Source organism: Phocoena sinus, chromosome 2, assembly GCF_008692025.1.
Source record: "Phocoena sinus isolate mPhoSin1 chromosome 2, mPhoSin1.pri, whole genome shotgun sequence".
NCBI lineage: Eukaryota > Metazoa > Chordata > Mammalia > Artiodactyla > Phocoenidae > Phocoena > Phocoena sinus.
The window spans coordinates 7182763-7207309 of record NC_045764.1 but is presented as its reverse complement, the minus strand read 5'-3'; the positions used below and the strand labels follow the sequence as shown (position 1 = coordinate 7207309).

The following is a 24547-nucleotide window of genomic DNA, read 5'->3' as shown; positions in this document are numbered from 1 at the left end:
CCATAAATTTTGTTTGTTTTTCCTAATCTATCCCATGATCTAAATAAAAGGATTTATCAATTACGTTAATGAATGTTTTATACTTTAAAGTAATAAAACGTAACTCAGCAAGAGAGTCTGTGAGATTAGACAAAACTAAGAATCTAGGTCAACACGTTGAGGGACAAGAAAGGAAAATCAGCAGCGATAAAATGTCAACCTCTTCCAAACTAATGAATTACAAAGGCTAACCGGCAACACTGTGATTACTGTGGGTACATACAGTGTGGAGGAAGCGGGCTTTGAATAATGCCGATGCTTTGCTCAATACACCTCAAAACATATTTCCCACTTGAAAAGAATTAGTGTCATTCAAAAACTAAAACTTACAATTCGTTTCTCCCAAAATCTGTACCTCGGGCTCGTTAACAACAGCTCTTTAGTAACAGGCGAACAGTATAAGTACACCTTCAAGCTGAAAACAAGAGACCAAAAAAATCGAGAATGAGACATCTGGGTGACTAGGAAATATGTTTCAAAGTATGTCAGTTGCCTCGAATAATTCAGAAACTGAGCTGGCAGGCCAATACTCCAGTGCCCACCTCAGTCCCATCGAGACTATAAAGGGATGGGCAAGAAGCAGAGGAGGGAAAATACTGTGTCCTCCGACCTCCTCAAAGGCTGGTCCTCACCATCCTCATCTTAAAGACACGGGTTTTAGACAATCAGGTATGCCTGGAGAGATACCACCCAATGGTAAACTACCTCTGCAGAAAGGGAAGTGGGACAGGAGACGTCTGCCTTTTACTTCATATAAATCCATTCTGTTTATGTCTAGTGGGCAGAAACCAACTTCATGACAAACTTTAAAAATTCAACACTCCAGTTCAGAGGTTAGGAATGCAGTCTACAGCAGATCATACTTTCCAGAGATGCCCACACTGACGTATACACCCTAACCACACACCATCTTCTTACAAAGTGGTCGTGGAAATTCTCCCACTGACAGGAGGCGTCTGTGTTAACCTCCCCTTGAACCCGGACAGAGCTTTGTAACTGCCTTAGCCAACAGAATGTGATGGACATAATACAGCAGGCCTTTCGAGGCTAGATCTCTAGGCAGTATGGCTGCCACTGGCCCTCTCTTGGGACATACACTTTTTTTTTAGTTTCCATTTAAGAAGTCCTGCTATTCTGAAACCACTATGCTGAAGAGCTACTTTTTAGAGACAGAGATGCTCAAAGTGCCCCAACTGTTTGAGTCTCCCCAGCCCAGATGTCAGACATTGAATGAATGAGCCTTCAGGTAATGTCAGCCCCCATACGACACCCAGTCAGGCAGAAACCAGCCATCCCCACTGTACCCTGTCAGAACTCCTGACCCACAGAAACAGACAGAGAGAATACATGATTAGCGTTGTTATAAGTCACTGAGTTTGGGGGTAGTTTGTTACGCAGCAAATAGATAACTAATATATAGGCTCTAAAATCAGACAGACCTGGTGGGAATCCTGGTCCTGCCACTTACTGGCTGCGTGACCTTGGGCAACTAATTTAACCCTTCTGGTTCCTCAGTTTCCTCATCTGTAAGATAGAAATAATAATAGTATCTATTCAAAAGATTATCAAGAGGCTCTAAGGAGAATGTCAGCTCCAGGAAGAGAGGGATTTTTGCCTATTTTCCTCACTACTGTATCTTCAACATCTAGTATGAATATATATATTTTTTTCTTTCTTTTTTTTTTTTTTTTTGCGATACGCAGGCCTCTCACTGTTGTGGCCTCTCCCGTTGCGGAGCACAGGCTCTGGATGCGCAGGCTCAGCGGCCATGGCTCATGGGCCCAGCTGCTCCACGGCATGTGGGATCTTCCCGGACCGGGGCACGAACCCGTGTCCCCTGCATCGGCAGGCAGACTCTCAACCACTGCGCCACCAGGGAAGCCCATGAATATATATTTTTAATAAATATTAGCTACCATTATCAAAAACACAGACTATTGATATCACTTAGCAAAGAAGCCTGCTAAGTCAAAGATCAAATAGTCAAAAAGTCAATAGGGTCCTTTCTATATACAGTTGACCCTTGAACAACATGGAGTTCAACTGTGAGGGTCCACTTACGCACGGGTTTTTTTCTTCACTAAATAAGTACCATAGTACTACACAATTTGCAGTTAGTTGAACCCACAGATGCGGAACCAGGATAGGGAGGGCCAACTATAAAGTTATATGTGGATTTTTGACCTCATAGAAGGTCGGTGCCCCTAACCACTGTGTTGTTCAAGGGTCAACTGCATATATCTTGAGAATTTGGAATCTGACTTAGGCAATGACTGCAGGAAAAGAATGCAATAACTCAGCTTTAAGAAAGGATCCAACAATATTATATGACTCTTCATAATGGAACAATCATTTACGCACACACACAGACACACTATTACAGAAATAAAAATGAACAGACTATTACTGCACCCAATAGCATGGATGAATCATTCAAATATAATGTTAAGTAAAAGAAAACAAGTAGAAGAGTCTATTCAGTATGATTCTATTTAAATAAAGTTCAAAAACAACCAAAGCTAAACGATGATGACAAAAGTCAGAAGAGAGGGTACCTGTGGGTGGGGAAGACTGACTGGGGGAGGGGCAGGGTTCTGTCCCAGGATATTGATGCTGTTCTATTTCTTGGACTGGGCAGACACTACACATGTGTTCACTTGTAAAAGTTCATCAGACTATTCCCATATGATATAAGTACTTTTCTATGCAGATGTTACAGCTCAATTAAAATTTTTACTTAAAAAAATAGAACACACAAATAAATAGCAAAGGAAATTACCTGGGGACCTCCCTGGTGGTCCAGTGGCTAAGGCTCCGCGCTCCCAATGCAGGGGACCTGGGTTCAATCCCTGGTCAGGGAACTAGATTCCACATGCCACAACTAAGAGTTCCCACATGCTGCAACTAAAGATCCACATGCCACAGCTAAGCCCCAGCTCAGCCAAATAGATAATTTTAAAAAAGAAAAGAAAAGAAATTACCTGCACTCCAACCTTCTTTTCAAGCTAGGGGCTCTTAATCCTTTCATGTGATCTGAAAACAAAATAATCAGAAATCATAAATACATTATTTTTTTCAGAGGATTCCTTGGCCCAAGGAAACTGAGCTGTCTGTTCTTTTTAGGCTTTCTTTTAAGAGAAAATAAATGAGAGGTTCACTTTTATAGGAGCACTGATTTGTATGAGCTACTGGCTCTTGCTTCTGCAGATGAAGAATCCACTGAAAATAGGAAAAGAACCACTAAAAGTTGACCATCTCTGAGCCAACAGAAGCCATTTAAAAGGAGAATGATCCTCTGCATCTTAGGGCAGAGTCTAAATCACTCAGAGTAGCCACAGAAGAATGCATGACCTCATTCAGAACTGCTTCCATCACTTTCCTTTACTCTCTTCTTTCATTTCAATCCAACCACCCTTCAGACCATGCTCTCTGTGACCTCTTCAATTCCAGTCACTAAAGTTAGTCCATCTGGAAATTCAAGTTTGCTTCCATGGAATCCTCGAGAAAACCATTCAGGCTTAGGCCAGAATAAGAAGAGTTTCACTATCTTCTCAGCCTACTGTGACTGCTGTGTTGAAAGGTGGGTTATTGCTACCCACAGAGGCTTGCTCCACAGCTTGCCAAATTAACAAACACAGAAAGGTGACTTTTAAAGAAAGGTAACATTTAAACTAAATGGTACATTAAATATATAGTGCATTATAATATTACATTTTGAATCTTTAGCATGCAAAAGCCCAGATAACAAGAACCAAACATTTTGAAATTGCTTAGTTAAATCAAACCAATTCTAATTATCCTGATTCCAAATAAAAACCAAAAGAAAGCTGGAGTAACTATACTTAGACAAAACAGACTTTAAAACAAAGACTCTAATAAGAGACATTATCATATTACATATGATAATGTAATATTTACAAATGTTATATCCTCTTGTTGGGTCCATCCAACAAGAGGATATAACGTTTGTAAACATTTATGCACCCAACAGAGGAACATCTAAATACAAAAAGCAAATATTAACAGACTTAAAAGGGGAAATAGACAGCAATACAGTAAGAGCAGGGGACTTTAATACCGCACTTAAGTCAATGGATGGATCATTCAGTCAGAAAATCAGTAACAAAACATTGGACCTAAACATAAGATCAGATGAACTTCACAAATATATAAAGAACGCTTCATGCAAAGGCAACAGAACACACAATCTTCTCAAGTGCACATGGAACATTTTCCAGGATAGACCATATATTAGACCACAAAATGAGTCTCAATAAATTTAAGATGATTAAAATCATATCAAGCATCTTTTCCAACTACAATGGTATGAAACTAAAATTAATTACAAGAAGAAAACTGGAAAATTCACAAATAAGTGGAGATTAAACAACATGCTACTGAACAACCAATGGGTCAAAGAATAAATCAAAAGAGAAATTTTAAAATACCTTGAGACGACTGAGAATGGAAATAAAACATACCAAAATTTGTGGGTTGCAGCAAAAGCAGTTCTAAGGGGGAAGGTCAAGAGACAAATGCCTACCTCAAGAAACAAGAAAAATCTCAAATAACCAACCTAACTTTACAACTCAAGAAACTAGAAAAAGAAGAACAAACAAAGCCCAAAATTAGCAGAAGGAAGGAAATAACCAAGATTAGAACAAAATTAAATTAAAAACAGACTAAAAAGACAACAGAGAAACTAAGTTGTGAAACTAAGAGCTGGTTCTTTGAAAAGGTAAACAAAATTGACAAGCCTTTGCTAGACTAAGCAACAAAGGAGAAGTGGGGAGAGAGAGAGAGAGAGAGAGAGAGAGAGAGGGAGGGAGGGAGGGAGGGAGGGAGGGAGGGAGAGATAGGACTCAAATAAATAAAATCAGAAATGAAAGAGGAGCTATTACAACTCTTAAAACGGAAACGAAAGGGTAAGAGACTACTATGAACAATTATACACCAACAAAGTGGACAACCTAGAAGAAATGGATAAATTCTTAGAAACATACAACCTATCAAGACTGAATCATGGTGAAACAGAAAATCGGAATAGACTGATAACTAGTAAGGATACTAAATATCTCTACTAATATCAGTAACTTTAAAAATCCAACAAACAAAAGTCCCGGACCAGATGGCTTTGCTAGTGAATTCTACAAACATTCAAAGAACTCAATTTATGAGGCTAGCATTACCCTGATACCAAAACCAGACAAGGACATCACACAAATTACAGACCAATATCCCTGATGAACATAGATGAAAAAAATCCTCAACAAGATATTAGCAAACAGAATTCCACAACACATTAAAAGGATCATACACCATGATTTAGTGGGATTTATTCCAGGGATGCAAATTTGGTTCAACATCCACAAATCAGTCAATGTTATAATCACATGAACAAAATGAAGGATAAAAAACCATATAATCATCTCAACAGATGCACAAAAAGCACTGGACAAAACTTGACATCCATTTATGATAAAAACTCTCAATAAATCAGGTATAGAGGGAACAAACTTCAATATAATAAAGGCCATATGTGACAAGCTCTCAGCAAACATCATAATCAGTGGTGAAAAGCTGAAAGCTATTTCTCTAAGATCAGAAATAAGACAAGAACACCCATTCTTGCCCTTTTATTCAACATAATATTATAAATCCCAGCCATAGGAATTAGGCAAGAAAAAGAAATAAAAAGCATGCAAAGTTGAAAGGAAGAAGTAAAACTGGCACTATTTACAGACAACATGATACATATATAGAAAACCCTAAAGACTCCATCAAAAAACTGTTAGAGGAACACTGGTCAATATCGCAGTGTGGGAAAATGCAGAGTTAGCATCTCCCCACAACTAGGGTGCCTGAAGGCCGCGGGTGGGGGACTCTGACGCCCAAGGAGACGGGAGGAACCCCAAAGTGAACCGGTAGGATGTAGGGGGACTGAGCGGGGAGGAGAAGTGGATGCCAGACAGGATCAGTGCCCCAGAGGCCAGGGAGATCAGGAGAGGCAGGAGGGAGGGGCCCTCTGGGAAGAGCGGGAGAGGAGTGGAGGGCAATCGCCTGGCCCACTTGGGCCAGGGAGCCTGCTGAGCTCCCAAACCAGTACCCACCCCCCCAAAAGCCTGATCCAGGCCACGTGGGTCCTGGAGGATAGGAGGGAGGCTGGGGAGATCAGGAGAGGCAGGTGGGAGGGGTCATCCAGGAGGAGCAGGAGAGGAGCGGAGGGCGATTGCCCCGCCCACTAGAGCCCAGGAAGCCTGCTGGGCTCCCAGGTGAGGTCCCCTGCCCTCTGAGACCAGGGGTGAGGGGCACGCCTGGGCCCCTTCTGTTCCTTGAGACTAAGCCCCACCCCACACGGCCCCCAGGGCCTTTTCCAGCCCTGTGGGTCCTGAGCATAGACCCCGCACACCACCCAAACCTCGCCCTTGCTTAGGCCCCGCCCTCCACAGCCAAGGCCTTCCCCCCTTTTTTCTTCTTTTCCCTCCTCCTCTTTTTTTACTATTGTGGTACTGATGTACCTTCCAGTTGATTCATCTATATTTTTATTTTTATATTCTTTCTAACATATCTGTTAGTTTCCTAGTCTAATTTTATTTTTTACTTTGTTATTGTTCTCTTTTTTTTTTTTTTTTTGCCACCCCATGCAGCTTGCAGGATCTTGGATCAGAAGCCCAGGGTCGGGCCCAAGCTCCTGCAGTGCGAGCTTCAAGTCTGAACCACTGGACTAACAGAGAACCTCAGACCCCAGGGAATATTCATCAGAGTGAGGGCTCATGGCGTTCCTCATCTCAGCACCAAGATCCAGCTCTACCCAATAGCCTACAGACTCCAGTGTTGGAAGCCGCAGGCCAAACAACCAGTAAGACAAGAACACAATCCCACTCGTAAAAAAAAAAAAAAAAAAAAATGAGACAGCACACAAATATGTCACAGATGAAGGAGAAAGGTAAAAACCTACAAGACCAAATAAATGAAGAGGAAATAGGCAACCTACCAGAACAAGAATTCAGAGTAATGACAGTAAAGATGATCCAGAATCTCGGAAATAGAATGGAGGCATGGATCGAGAAAATACAAGAAATGTTTACCAAAGATCTAGAAGAACTAAAGAACAAGCAAACAGAGATAAACAACACAATAACTGAAATAAAAAATACACTAGAAGGAATCAATAACAGAATAACGGAGGCAGAAGAACGAATAGGCGAGCTGGAAGACAAATTGGTGGAAATAACTGCCGAGGAGCAGAATAAAGAAAAAAGAATGAAAAGAATTGAGGACAATCTCAGAGGCCTCTGGGACAACCCTAAACACACCGACATTCAAATTATAGGGGTCCCAGAAGAAGAAGAGAAAAAGAAAGGGTCTGAGAAAATATTTGAACAGATTATAGTTGAAAACTTCCCTAACAGGGAAAGGAAATAGTCACCCAAGTCCAGGAAGCACAGGGAGTCCCGTACAGGATAAACCCTAGGAGAAACACACCAAGACACATATTAATCAAACTAACAAAAATTAAATTCAAAGAAAAAATATTAAAAGCAGCAATGGAAAAACAAAAAATAACGTACAAAGGAATCCCCATGAGGTTATCAGCTGATTTTTCAGCAGAAACTCTGCAGCCAGACGGCAGTGGCAGGATATACTTAAAGTGATGAAAGAGAAAAACCTACAACCAAGATTACTCTATCCAGCAAGGATCTCATTCAGATTCGATGGAGAAGTGAAAAGGTTTTCAGACAGGCAAAAGCTAAGAGAATTCAGCACCACCAAACCAGCTTTACAATAAATGCTAAAGAAACCTCTCTAAGCAGGAAACACAAAAGAAGAAAAAGACCCACAAAAACAAATCCAAAACAATTAAGAAAATGGTAATAGGAACATACATATTGATAATAACCTTGAATGTAAATGGATTAAATGCCCCAACCAAAAGACACAGACTGGCTGAATGGATACAAAAACAAGATCCATATATATGCTGTCTACAAGAGACCCACTTCAGACCTAGGGACATATATGGACTGAAAGTGAAGGGATGGAAAAAGATATTCCATGCAAATGGAAATCAAAAGAAAGCTAGAGTAGCAATACTTGTATCAGACAAAATAGACTTTAAAATAAAGACTGTTACAAGAGATAAGGAGGGACACTACATACTGATCAAAGGATCAATCCAAGAAGAAGACATAACAATTATAAATGTATATGCACACAACACAGGAGCATGTCAATACATAAGGCAAATGCTAACAACCATGAAAGGAGAAATAGACAGTAACACGTTAACAGTAGGGGACTTTAACACCCCACTTACACCAATGGACAGATCATCCAAACAGAAAATAAGTAAGAAAACACAAGCTTTAAATGACACAATATATCAGATAGATCTAATTGATATTTATAGAACATTCCACCCAAAAGTGGCAGAATACACTTTCTTCTCAAGTGCACATGGAACATTCTCCAGGATGGATCACATCTTGGGTGACAAATCAAGCCTCGGAAAACTTAAGAAAATTGAAATAGTTCAAGCATCTTTTCTGACCACAACACTATGAGATTGGAAATCAGTTACAGGAAAAAAACTGTAAACACACAAATACATGGAGGCTAAACAGTACACTACTAAATAACCAAGACATCACAGAAGAAATTAAAAAATACATAGAAACAAATGACAGCGAAAACACAATGACCCAAAACCTATGGGACGCAGCAAAAGCAGTACTAAGAGGGAAGTTGAGAGCAATTCAATCTCACCTCAAGAAACAAGAAAACTCTCAAATAAATAATCTAACCCTACACTTAAAACAACTCGAGAAAGAAGAACAAGGAAAACCCAAAGTCAGTATAAGGAAAGAAATCATAAAGATCAGAGCAGAAATAATGAAATAGAAATGAAGAAAATAATAGCAAAGATCAATAAAACTAAAAGCTGGTTCCTTGAGAAGATAAAAAAAATTGAGAAACCCTTAGCCAGACTCATCAAGGAAAAAAAGGCAGAGGACGCAAATCAATAAAATTAGAAATGAAAAAGGAGAAATCACAAGTGACACTGCAGAAATACAAAGGATTATAAGAGACTACTACAAACAACTATATGCCAATAAAATGGACAACCACAAAGAAATGGACAAATTCTTGGAAAGGTACAATTTTCCAAGGCTGAAAAAGGACGAATTAGAAAATACATACAGACCTATCACAAGTAATGAAATTGAAACTGTAATTAAAAATCTTCTAACAAACAAAAGTCCAGGACCAGATGGCTTCACAGGCGAATTCTATCAAACATTTAGTGAAGAGTTAACACCGATCCTTCTTAAACTCTTCCAAAAAGTTGCAGAGGGAGGGACACTCCCACATACATTGTACGAAGCCACCATCACCTTGATACCAAAACCAGAAGAAGATATCACAAACAAAGAAAATTATAGACCAATATCCCTAATGAACATAGATGCAAAAATCCTGAACAAAATACTAGCAAAGAGAATCCAACAGCACATAAAGAGGATCATACACCATGATCAAGTGGGATTTATCCCAGGGATGCAAGGATTCTTCGATGTACGCAAATCAATCAACGTGATACACCACATTAACAAATTAAGGAATAAAAACCATATGATCATCTCAATAGATGCAGAAAAAGCTTTTGACAAAATTCAACACCAATTTATGATAAAAACTCTCCAGAAAGTGGGCATAGAGGGAACCTACCTCAACATAATAAACGCCACATATGACAAACCCACAGCCAACATCATACTTGATGGTGAAAAACTGAAAGCATTTCCACTAAGATCCGGAATAAGACAAGGATGTCCACTCTCACCACTCTTACTCAACATACTTTTGGAAGTCCTAGCCACAGCAATCAGAGAAGAAAAAGAAATAAAAGGAATAAATTTGAAAGGAAGTAAAACTGTCACTGTTTGCCAATGACATGACACTATACATAGAAAATCCTCAAGATGCCACCAGAAAACTACTAGAACTAATCAATGAATTTGGCAAGGTTGCAGGATACAAAATTAATGCACAGAAATCTCTTGCATTCCTATACATCAACAATGAAAAATCAGAAAGAGAAATTAAGGAAACACTCCCATTTACCATTTCAACAAAAAAATAAAATACTTAGGAATAAACCTGCCTAAGGAGGCAAAAGACTTGTACTCAGAAAACTATAAAACACTGATGAAAGAAATCAAATATGACATAAAACAGATGGAGAAAGATACCATGTTCTTGGATTGGAAGAATCAATATTGTGAAAATGACTACACAACCCAAAGCAATCTACAGATTCAATGCAATCCCCATCAAACTACCAATGGCATTCTTCACAGAATTATTTTAAAAATTTACAGTTCGTATGGAAACACAAAAGACCCCAAATAGCCAAAGCAAGCTTGAGAAAGAAAAATGGAGTTGGAGGAATCAGGCTCCCCGACCTCAAACTATACTACAAAGCTATAGTAATCAAGACAGTTTGGTACTGGCACAAAAACAGAAATATAGATCAATGTACAGGATAGAATGCCCAGAGATAAACCCACACACATATGGTCACCTAATTTATGACAAAGGAGGCAAGAACATACAATGGAGAGAAGACAGCCTCTTCAATAAGTGGTGCTGGGAAAACTGGACAGCTACATGTAAAAGAATGAAATTAGAACACTACCTAACACCAGAGACAAAAATAAATTCCAAATGGATTAAAGACCTAAATGTAAGACCAGACACTATAAAACTCTTAGAGGAAGCCATAGGAAAAACACTCTTTGACATAAACCACAGCAAGATCTTTTTTGACCCACCTCTTACAGTAATGGAAATAAAAACAAAAATAAATAAATAGGACTTTATTAAACTTAAAAGCTTTTGCACAGCAAAGGAAACCATAAACAAGACATAAAGACAACCCTCAGAATGGGAGAAAATATTTGCAAATGAAAACAACAGACAAAGGATTAATCTCCAGAATATACATACAGCTCATGGAGCTCAATATCAAAAAAACAAACAATCCAGTTAAAAAATGGGCAGAAGACCTAAACAGACATTTCAGCAAAGAAGACATACAGATGGTCAAGAGGCAAATGAAAAGATGCTCAACATCTCTAATTATCAGAGAAACGCAAATCAAAACTACAGTGAGGTATCCCCTCATGCTGGTCAGAATGGCCATTGTCAAAAAATCTAGAAACAATAAATGCTGGAAAGGGTGTGGTGAAAAGGGAACCCTCCTGCACTGTTGGTGGGTATGTAAATTGATATAACCACTATGGAAAACAGGATGGAGGTTCCTTAAAAAACTAAAAATAGAACTACCATACGACCCAGTAATCCCACTATTGGGTATATACCCTGAGAAAACCATAATTCAAAAATAGTCATGTACCACACTGCAGCACTATTTACAATAGCCAGGACTAGGAAGCAACCTAGGTGTCCATTGACAGATGAATGGATAAAGAAAATGTGGTACCTATATACAATAGAATCTCACTCAGCCATTAAGAAACGAAATTGAGTTATTTGTGGTGAGGTGGATGGACCTAAGTCTGTCATACAGAGTGAAGTAAGTCAGAAACAGAAAAACAAATACCACATGCTAACGCATATATGTGGAATCTAAAAAACCAGTACTGATGAACCTAGTGGCAGGGCAGCAATAAAGATGTAGACATAGAGAATGAACTTGAGGACATGGGGTGGAAGGGTGAAGCTGGGGCAAAGCCAGAGTAGCATCAACATATATACACTGCCGAATTGGGAGATTGGGATTGACATATATACACTAATATGTATAAAATGGATAACTAATAAGAACCTGCTGTGTAAAAAAATAAAATTCGAAAGTTAAAAAAAAAACAACAACATATATACACTACCGAATGTAAAATAGTTAGCTAGTGGGAAGCAGCAGCATAGCACAGGGAGGTCAGCTTGGTGCTTTGCGATGACCTAGAGGGGTGGGATAGGAAGGGTGGGAGGGAGGCTCAAAATGGAGGGGATATGGGGACATGTGTATGCATATGGCTGATTCTCTTTGTTGTGCAACAGAAACTAACACAGTATTGTGAAGCAATTATACTCCAATAAAAATCTATTAAAAACAAAAAACTGTTAGAATAAAGGAATTCAGTAAAGTTGCAGGATATCAACATACAGAAGTCTGCTGCATTTCTACACACAAATAACCATCAGAAAGAGAAATTAAGAAAACGATCCCATTCACAGCTACATCAAAAAGAATAAAATATGTAGGAATAAATTTAACCAAGGAAGTAAAGACCAGTATATTGAAAACTACAAGCATTAATAAAAGAAATTGATGACAAATAAATGTAAAGCTATTCCATGCTCACAGATTGAAAGAATCAATACTGTTAAATTGTCCATACTACCCAAAGCAATCAACAGGTTCAGTGCAACCCATATCAAAATTCCAATGGCATTTTTCATAGAAACAGAACAAATAATCATAAAATTTTTATAGAACCACAAAAGAACTCCAAATAGCCAAAGCAATCTTGAAAAAAACACAAAACTGGAGACATGCTCCCTGGTTACAAAATGTATTGTTTCAAATGTATAGTAATTACAACAGTATGGTACTGGCATAAAAACACATAGATCAACAGAACAGAATAGGAAGCCCAGAAATAAGGCCACACATATAGTGTCAATTACTGAGAATATATGATAAAGAAACCAAGAATATATGATGGGGAAAGGACAGTCTCTTCAATAAATGGTGGTAGGAAAACTGGACAGCCACATGCAAAAGAATGAAACCTAACCATTATCTTATACCATACAAAAATTAACTCAAAATAGATTAAAGACTTGAATCTAAGATCTGAAACCATAAAATTTCTAGAAGAAAACAGGCAGTAAGCTCCTTGACATAGGTCTTAGTGGTGATCTTTTGAATCTGACACCAAAAGCAAAACTAAGCAAAGGACATCAAATTAAAAAGTTTTTGCACAGCAAAGGAAAGCATCAACGAAATGAAAAAACCTACTGAATAGGAGAAAACATTTGCAAATCATGTACCTGATAAGGGACTAATATCCAAAATATATAAAGAACTCATAACTCAACAGCAAAAAAAAATCTGATTTTTTTAATGGGCAGATCTGAATAGACATTTTCCCCAAGACATACAGATGGCCAACGGGCACATGAAAAGATGTTCCACATCATTAATCATCAGGAAAATCAAAACCACAATGAGATACCACCTCACACCCATTAGACTGGCTATTATCAAAAAGAAAAATAACAAATGTTGAAAAGGCTGTGGAGAAATGGGGACCCTTGTGCACTGTTGGTAGGAATGTAAATTGGTGCAGCCACTATGGAAAACAGTATGGAGGTTCCTCAAAAAATTAAAAACAGAACTACCATATGATCCAGCAATTCCACGTCCGGGTATTTAACTAAAGAAAACAAAAACACTAACTCAAAAAGATATCTGCACCCCCAGGTTCACTGAAGCATTATTTACAATAGCCAAGACATGGAAACAACCTAAGTGTCCATCAATGAATGAATGCATAAAGAAGATGTGGTATATATGCACAATGAAATATTATTCAGCCATGAAAACTGCTGTCTCACCATGAATTAACAATCTTCATTATATGTTTTCTAAAAACTGATAATAAGTTTAAAAGTTTAAAGCTAATTATACAAAATTATTTTCTCTATATAACTTTTTCCCCGCTCTTTTAAGATTAATACATAAATGCTGCTGGAAAGTTAATTTTACTTAAAAAAAAAAAACTATAACCAAGTAGATTATTTTGAAAGTCTTTTCCTCCTCAAATCATTTACCAAAAATGACTTTCACTTGCATTTTGATTAATTTATGTAAACACTGCCTGTTATCACCCTTGATGAAGGCAAACGGCAAAGGCAGTCCAGCTGGGTTGATGGGGAGACAATGTTAAACAGCCTAACAATAACCCACAAGAAGAAAATCTAATTATCCTAATTACCACCAACACACGTGCCCTCAAATTTATACGTGACAATCCTTAACTCTTGAAAACAAGGCCGTCACCACACCTCAAGTGGGCGACGTTGACCAAACACGTGCCGCCCCGGGACAGTCTACCTGCCCCCTCACAGTGTGCATCTCCTCAGGTCACTCCTGGTCCATGCTTTTAGGGCCAATGAGTGCATCCCAGGGCAGGACTCTCCCTTATCGGGGTTTCCAGAGAGTCTCAGTCACGGCAAACACAAGGCTGACTCAGGACTCTGCTCCAGGCTTCCAAACTACCTCAGGGCGCAGCAACCTGTCCCATCAAGACAACCCAGCCCACCACCCCAGTCAAGGGAATCTGGGGAGATTACTTTGTGATGCTAGGACTGCACCCAGCATCTCCCTTCCAGGGCCTTTTTCCTTTTCCTTGACCAGAATAAATCATCTTAAGTGGTCTCCGGAAGGGGTCCTCCCCCACGCTGGGCCACTATCTCGGGCCACGGGTCCCCTCGTGTCCTCCAGGCCTCACTGGAGCTTAGTCAAGTCTGCCCTGAGCACAGCACTGGGTTCCAGATGGGCCATAAAGAGGCATCAAGCGGGTCCATGGCCCACCTCAACTTTTATCAAACTGTGATGTTAACATGTTCATGTGCTTTTTTTTTTAACAAGAGTCCATGGACCTTGTCAGATATTCTGTATTAGTCAGCTCAGGCAGGGTAGCTTAAACAGAATGTATTTCTAACAGTTCTGGAAGCTAAAGTCCAAGATCAAGGTGCCAAGGTTGGTTTCTGGTAAGGCCTCTCCTGCCTTATAAATAGCCACCTTCTTGCTGTGTGCTCACATGGCCTCTCCTCAGTGTGTATGTGGAGAGAGAGAGATCTCTCTTCCTTTTCTTCGAAGGCCACCGATCCTATCAAATTAGGACCCCACCCCTATGACCTCATTTAACCTTAATCACCTCCTAAAAGCCCTTTCTCCAAATACAGTCACACTGGGGGTTAGGGATTCAACATATGAATTGGGGGGGACACAATTCAGTCCATGGCACATCCAAAGAAGTCTTGTTTCCCAGAAAGGTTAAAAACCACCAGTAGGTAATGTGGCAAACCTCAGAAAGCAGAAGTTGAGTTCTTGCCCTTGATCAGTTTACCTCCTCATTGGGAAAACAGACCCACGTGGGATTAGAGCGCAGGAAAAGTTAGTATACACTTCTGGACAGGAGAGAGTCTTGCTTAATGTACAAACTAATGACGCTGCCTTCACAATTACACTTCAATTTAAAAAGTAAAATCAATAAATAATATAAATACACAAATACAAAAACAAATGAACAAATTCCTCTAGATGAACTCATTCTCCAAACTCACTACTCCAAAACATGAAGGCCAAAGCCCCAAATCCATTCTTTAATTGTGGCCACCACATGTGAGTTCAGAAATGCTGGCAGACTCAACACAAAAGGTAAAAATATCCTCCTCCACCAGTGGCTTCTCAATGAAAAACAAGACAAAAACAAAAATATTGTCCTCAAAAAGAAGCAGAAAGACCCTCACAGAGGCTCATGTGCTTTTTTAGCAAATTGATAGAGGAGGTCCAGATTTTCATCATTAAAGAGAGAGAATTAGGGACTTAGAACCAGAAAGCAGAGCCATTTCCCAAAAGCAGAAATTTCAATGATTTACACCAGGTTAAAGTGAGTGATTCCACACACAAGACAACAGCTGATCTTCACACCAACTGTGTGATGAAGGGCATGTTTTGATATCTGTAATTTACTTTAAAATCACACCGTGTGATATATACGTGAATATGTATCTGAGTCACTCCTCAAAAGAGGGCTTGGGGGCATCCTACTTAAGCTACTCTGGGAGTCCACACTCCAAGAGGCAGCTTCTAGAACGCTTCAGTTAAGCTTCATCTCTGGTCAATGCCCAAGGCTGTGCTAATTAGCACAATGAATATTAACCCTGTTTTCATAGGTAAAGTTAGTGATGTGTCAGTCAGCATACCAGATGTTAAAAATGGACAGTGGTTGTGAAGTTAGTGGTGCTCCAGCTCTGGAGACCAGCTAAAATGTTTTAGAGACGCTCCAGTCTTGCCTGGAGCATCTAGCCTCAGGACCATATCATTAGGGGGTGATGCTCCAAGCTTAAGTCCTAACCGCCTCCAGCTGTGAAATCTTGGTATTCTGGTTGCCTGACCTGGCTGTCTGTAAAGTAAACCGCATCCTACCTCTAGACCAAAATGAACCTTTCATAGGGGAAAAGAACATCTATAAGGAGGCGGAGCTTGCACTTCGCCGAGCTTACAGACAGGACGTTTGAGTGCGTGCATGCTTGCTAATCAATGTCTGCGGGTATGGCACAATTTCATCTAAACTTGTCTTTATAACATGATCGCGAGGATATGGGGAAAGAACTAAGTAATCCTTGCCAACCTCTGACTATTGGGCCTTGGGAGAACTTCCCCAAAAATCGAATAGTTGTGCCTGATCAAAGTGGCTTGGGTCAGTGACAACTGGGGGTCGCTGTTCTGTCCCGCGGTACCGATGAGGAATTAAAGCGTCAGACGGGCTGAAGAGCCCGCCGGGACAAGGTGAGTCTCTAGTCTCTCCCCTGGCCTCCCAAAGCCTGAACTCCCTCCTGAAGGACCCCGACCCCCGCCTTCCCTCCCTCCAGCCCCTGGGCGACCTCACTGCGGGGCCCGAACCCGCGCAACCCGGCTCCCCGGGACTGGGCGGCGCGCAGCGCTCGCTCACCTTTGTGGCAGTGGGACAGGAAGTAGGCGCGGGCCCTCAGGTTCTCCCGGTCGAAGCGGTCTATGGAGATGGTTGGATACTCGGCCATCTGCCCCTCGAAGCAGCTCATTGCGTCCGCCCACCCGGCCGGACTGGCCCCCAACCTAGAAAGCAACGGAAGCCCCAGCCGCCGCCGGCCGCGCCGCCACTTCCGGGAAGCTGCCGCCGCCTCACCATTGGCCGGCCGGGCGCAGCCACGTCCAATCATAGCAGCCCCTCGGCCCGGGGGGCGGGAGGGGGGCAGCGCCAAGGAGTTTCCAGTCAGTTCCCGTAGCCCGCGACCTGCGGAGTGAAACCAACTAATTGGGCTACCTGCGCTCAGAGCTGGGAGGCCGGGTGGAGGAATCTAGGGTGCAGCGCGAGGAGTGAGGCTCCTCCCGGATACCCTGACACAACACGGTGTCACTCTGGTGAAGAGTTGCCCGTGTCTGTGCAGGAACGAGAACGCCAAGGAAGACAGCACCCAGAACAGGCGGCTCCACCCAGGGATGCGGAGCTTGGCTTTGAAATCGGATGCATTCCACTTCCTGCTTGTCGGCTGCGATCCCGCAAGCCTTCTTTTGCTTCTCTTCCTCTTTCTTCTCCCTTCCCAATGTCTACCTTATAGGATAATCGTCAGAATTGTGTGAGAAAACGGTATCAGGCTTGTGGTAGATTCGAAAACTCTTAGTCCCTGCTTCCATTTATACGTAATCTACAAACGGAGTAAATCCACGATCCCTGATGATCACAGCTCAGATGCATTATCTTAGGGTAGATAAGTAAAGATCCCAAGGAGAGCTGAGCTGCTAGTCTCCCCTACCTCCGCCCCTTTTGACCTTTTTCTTTTTTCTAACTTTTTTTTTCTTTTGGAAGTTACAAAGATGTATAAAAGAAAAAAAAAATGGTAGGGTAATGGGCGAAAGGTCTGGAATTTTTTCACCACCAAAGCAACTTTATGAAAAGGTTTGCTAAAGTATTAACATTCACCGAATAGTCACAATGGCATTACCCGCGCCCCTTAGCAGCAAGTCTCCTTAGACACCACAGTATTATTAATCACAACTCCAATACTTGAGGTCCTACTTTGTGCAGAGCACCGAACAAGCCCTGCCGTGATGACAGAGACGACTAAGATGCGCCTACGAGTCATTTTCAATCTATTTGGAGACAAGAACTTTGCAGAACGTGGTAAATAAATGCTTCCACAGAGACACAAGGTAATGTAAGAATAAATCCAGTAACAATGCGTTCTAGCCAGGGAAAACAAGAATCAGAATGCCACCCTCAGAGAATATCGGCATGTTCCCTGCAGCCACGGGAGACAGTTCTATTCAAATACAGATTCTGGTGAAATGCTAAGGACGAGGAAGAAAGGAAGAGGAAGAAGAAAGTAAGAGGAGGAAGTTGGGGGGGGTGAGTGGGAGGTGTGGACACATTGTCACGAATCTGAGTAAAACACCCTCCTAGTGTACATTGCCAGCACCTTTGATTTGGCATAAGATGGTTTGTCATAGGATAAAAGAAGGCTGTCGCTGTGACTAGGCTGTCTATACCTAAAACCAAATCTTGCACTGAGCCTGGTATTTGCAGAATCCAGTGTGTCTACCTCTGACAATGAAGCTCCTGGCCACACAGGTCAAGATGAGGCTCATATTCTTATTTATTTGTCCCCGTGTTTATTCCCTCCTCTAAACAATGGATACAGGACAAGAGAATAAAGGCAGAGAGTCAGGATTAAAAGACAGGGTATAAAATAGTAAAGATGGGTAAGCATAGCCCAGACACATGTAATATTGGCTCTTGTAGAGGAAGATTCAGTCACTTACTAGACTTTGGCATCCTCACAGTACAAATGAAATGGACTTTTGGAAGAAGCCCAATTACCTGGATACTAAGTCCCAGGAGAAATGCCTCTTGTAGTTGCTTGTAAAGAAAAGAGTGAAACATGATTAGTCATTGCTATGTCCTCCTTCCCCAGCTGGGAATTTCTATCCTTCTGCAATCTCAAAGCTCTTTGGACTTCCAAGTCCTCAATTTATTTTGTCCCAGAAGGACAGAAAACTGCTATTAAGTTTATGTTAAATACCTAAAAAGTACTTATTGAGGTAGATACAAGTTTTTGTTAGGAACTCAGTACAGAATATCTTTTTCTTAATTTTATGTACTTGTAAATCGTTGTCCATAGGGTGGATGAAGAATGTCACTTGCCATATCAGTCAGCAGGGGACGTTTCAGCCATCAAGAAATCAGCCACTGCAGTTACCCCCCCCTCAACAATGCACCCTGAGGGGATTCAGGATGGAGAAAAATAGGATACCAGCCCTAGGTAGTTAAGGTGCAGATCAAGGGAATAATTTCAGTAAGCCCAGACTCTTGCATCCTCCCGTACATAGAAATGCACTCAAGGAGATGTCTGGTTTTTCTTTAATTAGCAGTAATTTTTTGATGTTTGACTACCTGATTTGTTGTTGTTGTTTTGTTTTTTGCAGAAACTCCTATATATCCTAGCTCCTCCCTTACCTCTTTGAAACAGACCCTGAGAGCTATCTGAGAGGCTGTATCCCAGGCTTAAGTCCTCAGTCTGCCAAATAAAACATAAGTCTCAACTTTTAGGTTGTGCTTTCTTTTTTTCAGTTGACAATATAAATAACTTGCATTATAAATTTACTGTATCCTATGCTATTCTTTTATAAAAAATACAAGCCCTGGATAGCGCTGCATCTGAGCCACTACTATTTATGTGACCTTGGTTAAGGTAACCTCTCCATAACTCAGCTTTCTCATCTTAAAATGGTGGTAACAATGAAGTCCACACAACGTCCTGGAAAATTGTAAGAGCTCAATAAATATTAGCTATTATTATTTATTCGGGGTATTTACTACTATATGATCTCACTGATATGTGGACTCTAAAGAAATTGCACTCATAGAAACAAAGAACAGATTGGTGGTTGCCAGAGGTGGGGGAGGGGTGGGAGAGATGACTGAAGGTGGTCAGAAGGTACAGACTTCCAGTTATAAGATGAAAAAATCACGGGAATTGTAATGTACAGCATAGCGACTATAGTTGACAATACTGTACTGTATACTTGACAGTTGCTGAGGAAGTGGGTATTAAAAGTTCTCATCACAAGAAAACGAAAACTGTATGCTCTCGGGAGTGCCAGAGGACTGGGGGAAATAGAGACTTCAATCTTCAAAGGCACACACAAAATCTCATGCACACCGGGACCTAGAGCAGAAGCTGAAATGTTTTTTATTTTTATTGGCCGCGTTGCACGGCTTGTGGGATTTGAATTCCCCAACCAGGGATCAAACCTGGGCTCTTGGCAGTGAGAGTGCAGAGTCCTAACCACTAGACCACCGGGGAATTCCCAGAAGCTGTAATTTAATAGGAGCCTGGGTCAAACCTACCTGCTGATCTTGGACAGTCTCCCAGAGAGGCAGGAGGCAACTGCAGCTCATCCTGGAGACACAGACACTCGGAGCCATTTTTAGGAGCTTGCTCTACCTTGTGGACACTGGCACTGGCAAGCACCAGTACGGAACCCTTTCTCTAGCTTATGAGTCCCAGGACCCAGCCCTGCAGGGGCAAGTGCGGGGATGCCTTAGGCCAAGCAACTAACTACATGGGCCCACGGCCCCACCTACCAGCAGACAGGCTGCCTTACTACCTCCTGAGCCCCCAGCCGCTACTGGACACAGCCCTATCTATCAGAGGGCCCAGGACATAGCTCCACCCACCAGTGGGCGGGCACTGGCCCCATACTCCCCTGGGCCTGGCTCCAGTCTCCAGCGAGCCTGCTCTAGCCTCTAGACCATCCTCACCCACCGGGGAGCAGATACCAGTCACGAGAAAACCACAGCTCCACAGCCTGTGGACCCAGTCTGCCTACCAGGAGATCAGACCCTGCACTGGGACCAGCTGAGCCCTGGCCCTGCCCACTGGCAGGCCAATAAAGCTTCCAGAGGCCCCAGACCCTGCATCCAGCTGTGTCAGGAACCAGCCCCACCCACCAGCAATCTGACACCAGCTCTGGGACACCCCCACCCCAACCCCGGGCCATACAACCAGACTGCAGGAGCCAACTCTGCCTGCCAGTAGACTGGCATTAGCTCCAGGACCTGGCTTCACCCACCAGTGGGTAGCAACAGCTCCAAAGTCTTCTGGACCCGGACTCCTCCTACCAGTGAGTCAGCACTAGCCCCAGGACCACCCCTACACACAGGGTTCTGCAGTCAGCCACCTCATGATCTGGTCCTACCAACCAGTGGCTGGCAGCCTCCATACAAGGCAGGGCCTGGCAACAAGCCAGACCAGGGGTCAACCAAGCCTACCAGCCTGCCTACATAGTCAGCCTGCCACAACAGAAGGACCCAACAGCCCTCATAAGAGGGAACCTATAGCTCGGGTGACAAGAGGGGAGTGTGCTGATGGGATGCACAGGATATCTCCTACAAAAGGCCAGTTCTCTAAGGTCAGGAAACAACCAATCTACCAGACACATAAAAATAAAAACAGTAACCTAGGCAAAATGAGGTGACAGAGGAACATGTTCCAAATGAAGGAACAAGATAAAATCCCAGAAGAACTAAGTGAAGTGGAGATAGGCAATCTATCCAAGAAAGAGTTCCGGGTAGTGATAGGTAAGATGGTCAAAAAACACGGGAGAAGAATGGATGCACAGAGTGAGAAGTTAGAAGTTTTTAACAAAGAGTTATAAACTGTAAAGAACCAGAAATTAAGAATATAATAACTGAAATGAAAAATGCACTAGAAGGCATCAACAATACAAAGGAACAAATCAGCAACCTGGAAGACAGAGTAGTGAAAATCACTGATGCTGAACAGAAAAAAATAATGAAAAGAAATGAGGAGGGCTTCCCTGGTGGCGCAGTGGTTGAGAGTCCGCCTGCCGATGCAGGGGACACGGGTTCGTGCCCCGGTCCGGGAAGATCCCACATGCCGCGGAGCGGCTGGGCCCGTGAGCCATGGCCGCTGAGCCTGCGCGTCCGGAGCCTATGCTCCACAACGGGAGAGGCCACAACAGTGAGAGGCCCACGTACCGCAAAAAAAAAAAAAAAAGAAATGAGGACAGTTTAAGAGACCTCTGGGAAAACATAAAGCACACTAATATTCACATTATAGTGGTCCCAGAAGGAGAAGAAAGAGATAAAGGGGCTGAGAACATACTTGAAGATGTAGCAGCTGAAAAACTTCCCTAACCTGGGAAAGGAAACAGATATCCAAGTCCAGGAAGCACAGAGAGACCCATACAGGATTTACCCAAAGAGGAACACACCAAGCCACATTGTAATTAAAATGGCAAAAATTAAACATAAAGAGAGAATATTAAAAGCAGCAAGGGAAAATAACAAGTAATGCATAAGAGAACTCTGATAAAGCTATCAGATGACATTTCAGCAGATATTCTGCAGGCCAGAAGGAGTGGCACGATATATTTAAAGTGATGAAAGGGGAAAATGTACAACCAAGAATACTCTACAGCAAGGCTCTCATTCAGATTTGATGGAGAGATCAAAATCTTTACAGACAAGCAAAAGCTAACAGTTCACCACCACCAAGCCAGCTTTACAAGAAATGTTAAAGGAACTTCTCTAAGTGGAAAAGGATAGGCCACATCTGGAAATCTGAAAATTATAAAAGGAAAAAGCTCATCAGTAAAGGCAAACGTACAGTAAAGGTAGTGAATCATCCACACACAAAGACAGTAGGAAAGTTAAAAGATAATATAAGTAAAATCATCTATATCCACAATATGCAGTTAAGGGATACACAAAACAGTTAGAAATTAAATATGATATCAAAAATAGTAATTGTGAGGAGAGGAGAGTATAAATGCAGAGTTAAGATGCATTTAAAAGTAATCAGCAACTTAAAACAATCACACACACACATTTATTTATTTAAAAACCTCATGGTAACCACAAATCAAAAATCTATAATAGATACACATAAAAAAGGAAAAAGGAATCCAAATATAACACTAAAGATAATCATCAAATCACAAGAGAACAAAAGAAGAAGGAAAAAAAAGACCTACAAAAACAACTCCCAAACAATTAACAAAATGGCAATAAGAACATATATATATCAATAATTACCTTAAATGTAAATGGACTAAATACTCCCATCAAAAGACATAGAGTGGCTGATTGGATACAAAAACAAGACTCATATATATGCTGCCTGTAAGAGAGTCCCTTCAGACTCAAAGACACACACAGATTGAAACTGAGGGGATAGAAAAAGATATTCCACCCAAATGGAAATCAAAAGAAAGCCGGAGTAGCAATACTTATATCAGACAAAGTAAATTTAAAATAAAGGCTGTTACAAGAGATAAGGAAGGATAATACATAAGGATCAAGGGGTCTATCCAAGAAGAAATTATAACAATTGTAAGTACGTAGGCACACAATGTTGGAGCACCTAAATACACAAAGCAAATATTATATATAAAGGGAGATATATATAATCTCCCTTTTATATAATTATAATAAATATATATAAATATTATATATATTATATATAAAGGGAGAAAATACAGTAACACAATGATAATAGGGGGATTTAACACCCCAGTTAAATTAATAGATCATCCAGACAGAAAATCAATAAGGAAACACTGACCTTAAATGATGCACTAGACCAGGTGGACTTAATTGATTTTTATAGAGCATTCCATCCCAAAGTAGCAGAATACACATTTTTTTCAAGTGTATATGGAACATTTTCCAGGATAGATCACAAGCTAGGCCACAAAACAAGCATCAGTACATTTAAGAAAACTGAAATCATATCAAACATCTTTTCTTACCACTATGCTATGAGACTAGAAATCAACTACAAGAAAAAAACCCCACAAGCACTTGGAGGCTAAACAATATGCTACTAAGCAACCAAAGGATCACTGAAGAAATCAAAGAGGAAATCAAAAGATACCTGGAGACAAATGAAAACGAAAACACAATGACCCAAAATCCATGGAATGAAGCAAAAGCAGTTCTAAGAGGGAAGTTTATAGCGATAAAAGCTTACCTCAGGAAATAAGAAAAATCTCAAATAAACAACCTATCCTTATACCTAAAAGAACCAGAAAAAGAAGAACAAACAAAACCCAAAGTTAGTAGAAGGAAAGAAATTATAAAGATCAGAGGAGAAATAAATGAAATAGAGGGCTTCCCTGGTGGCGCAGTGGTTGAGAGTCTGCCTGCTGATGCAGGGGACGTGGGTTCGTGCCCTGGTCCGGGAAGATCCCACGTGCTGCGGAGCGGCTGGGCCCGTGAGCCATGGCCTCTGGGCCTGCGCGTCCAGAGCCTGTGCTCCGCGGTGGGAGAGGCCACGGCAGTGAGAGACCCGCATACCGCAAAAAAAAAAAAAATGAAATAGAGACTAAAAAAAATATATATATAGAAAAGATCAATGATCTGATTCTTTGAAAAGATAAGCAAAATTGATAAGACTTTAGCCAGACTCATCAAGAAAAAAATGCGTGAGGGCCCAAATCAATAAAATCAGAAATGAAAAATAAGAAGTTACAACTGATACCCAAAAATACCAAGGGTTATAAGAGAATACTACAAACAACTATATGCCAATAGTACGGACAACCTAGAAGGAATGGACACATTTCTAGAAATGCACAATCTTCCAAAACTGAACCAGGAAGAAAGAGAAAATATGAACAGAC

At 41.2% G+C, this 24547-nt stretch overlaps 1 protein-coding gene across 4 annotated transcripts in view; it reads right to left on the bottom strand.

Moving 5' to 3' along the window:
• Nucleotides 1-17010, bottom strand: part of DCLRE1C (DNA cross-link repair 1C) — a 54861-nt gene extending 37851 nt beyond the window's left edge. Inside the window, exons 1-4 of one of the 4 annotated variants that reach the window (XM_032622103.1) lie at nt 16812-17010; nt 3021-3072; nt 1479-1563; nt 370-454 (exon numbers count right to left, since the gene is read on the bottom strand). Coding sequence is in view for 2 of the 4 variants with exons in the window: in XM_032622100.1 (XP_032477991.1) it covers nt 370-454; nt 3021-3072; nt 16812-16920 (246 nt within the window). In the remaining 2 variants the exon portion in view is untranslated. Of the gene's footprint in view, nt 1-369; nt 455-1478; nt 1564-2818; nt 2835-3020; nt 3073-16811 lie in introns of those variants that run through there. The other 3 variants (XM_032622100.1, XM_032622102.1, XM_032622104.1) reach the window with 3 other exon arrangements.
• Nucleotides 17011-24547: the final 7537 nt, after the last annotated feature.